This window comes from Mandrillus leucophaeus, unplaced genomic scaffold, assembly GCF_000951045.1.
Source record: "Mandrillus leucophaeus isolate KB7577 unplaced genomic scaffold, Mleu.le_1.0 Scaffold912, whole genome shotgun sequence".
NCBI lineage: Eukaryota > Metazoa > Chordata > Mammalia > Primates > Cercopithecidae > Mandrillus > Mandrillus leucophaeus.
The window spans coordinates 182,491-183,550 of NW_012109942.1; the positions used below are offsets into that span (position 1 = coordinate 182,491).

Genomic DNA, 1,060 nt, shown 5'->3' on the forward strand with positions numbered 1-1,060 from the left:
CCTCCCTCCACCAAATTCTCACCAGGGCTGGGCCTGAATGAGGGCCTAGGTCCCAAGGATGGTGATCAGAGAATGCAAAGTGTGGGGGCCACAGGTGAACAGGGTGAGCCCCAGGCCCACAGCAGCTGCCTCCCATCTCTTCAGCCCAGGACCTGCAGGGGGAAGGGACAGAATAAGGCTGGAACCTTCCAGAGGGTCCCCCCCTTTATTTTCCACTGCGGAGGGAGCCTGACTCACCGGCTTTCTTAAAGAGGAAGCCAATGGGGATGGAGATAAGAAGAACCACTAGATACGTCCATTCTTCAGGCGACATGGTCTGGGGGAGGGGCAGAGATTCACAGTGAGAACCCAGGAATCCAGGCCCCCTGCCTCCTCCCTCTTCGAGGATCCAGGAACCCAGCCCTCTAGACTCCAGTTTTTGAGGATGATGGAGTCCGAGACTCAGCTCCTCTCCTTTGAGAACGTAGGAACCGGACTCCAGCCCCTTCCTCCTTGGAGACAGGAATCCACCCCCAGCCCCTCTCCTATGAGCGCACAGGCCTCCAGCTCTTCTCTCCTTTGAGAACCCAGGAAAGCGTGGGGATCTCCCAGCACCCAGGCGCCTCCTTTGCGAAGGCAGAAATCAAAGTTACTCCCCGTACCCATACTGGGGACCCAGATTTGAAGACGCCCCTCTTTAAAAACCCCAGAAACAGCACCCCTCCCAGACCCTTCCTCCTTGACAGCCCAGGAATCTAGACCTCCAAGACCCCTCTTCCAGCGAGGATCCAGGAACCCAGATCCCCTCTTTGGATCCCCCATCCCCCGGCCCTTGTGAAAGCAGATATCCGGACCCCCCAGCCCTTCTCCTTCGCAAGCACCCAGAGGAGCCCGGGCCTCCAGCCTCCACCTCCTTCGGTGCTCCAGACCCCTCTCCTACGGAGAACCCGGGGATCGGACACCCTTCCGTCCCCAGGCCCAGGCCCAGCCCCAACCCGTCCCGCACACCCCAGCGTGGGTCGGATCCAATCCCCGGCAGATCCACAGGCGGTTGCGCCAGCCCGGAGCTCTAACGCGCCTC

General features: G+C 60.5%; 1 protein-coding gene across 1 annotated transcript in view; it reads right to left on the reverse strand.

Moving 5' to 3' along the window:
- The window catches only part of LOC105531835 (lysophospholipid acyltransferase 7-like), an 18,765-nt gene extending 18,452 nt beyond the window's left edge, over positions 1–313 (reverse strand). Inside the window, 2 exon segments of the mRNA XM_011969833.1 lie at positions 23–152; positions 238–313. Of these exon segments, the coding sequence (XP_011825223.1) occupies positions 23–152; positions 238–313 (206 nt within the window).
- Between the last annotated feature and the right edge of the window lie 747 nt (positions 314–1,060).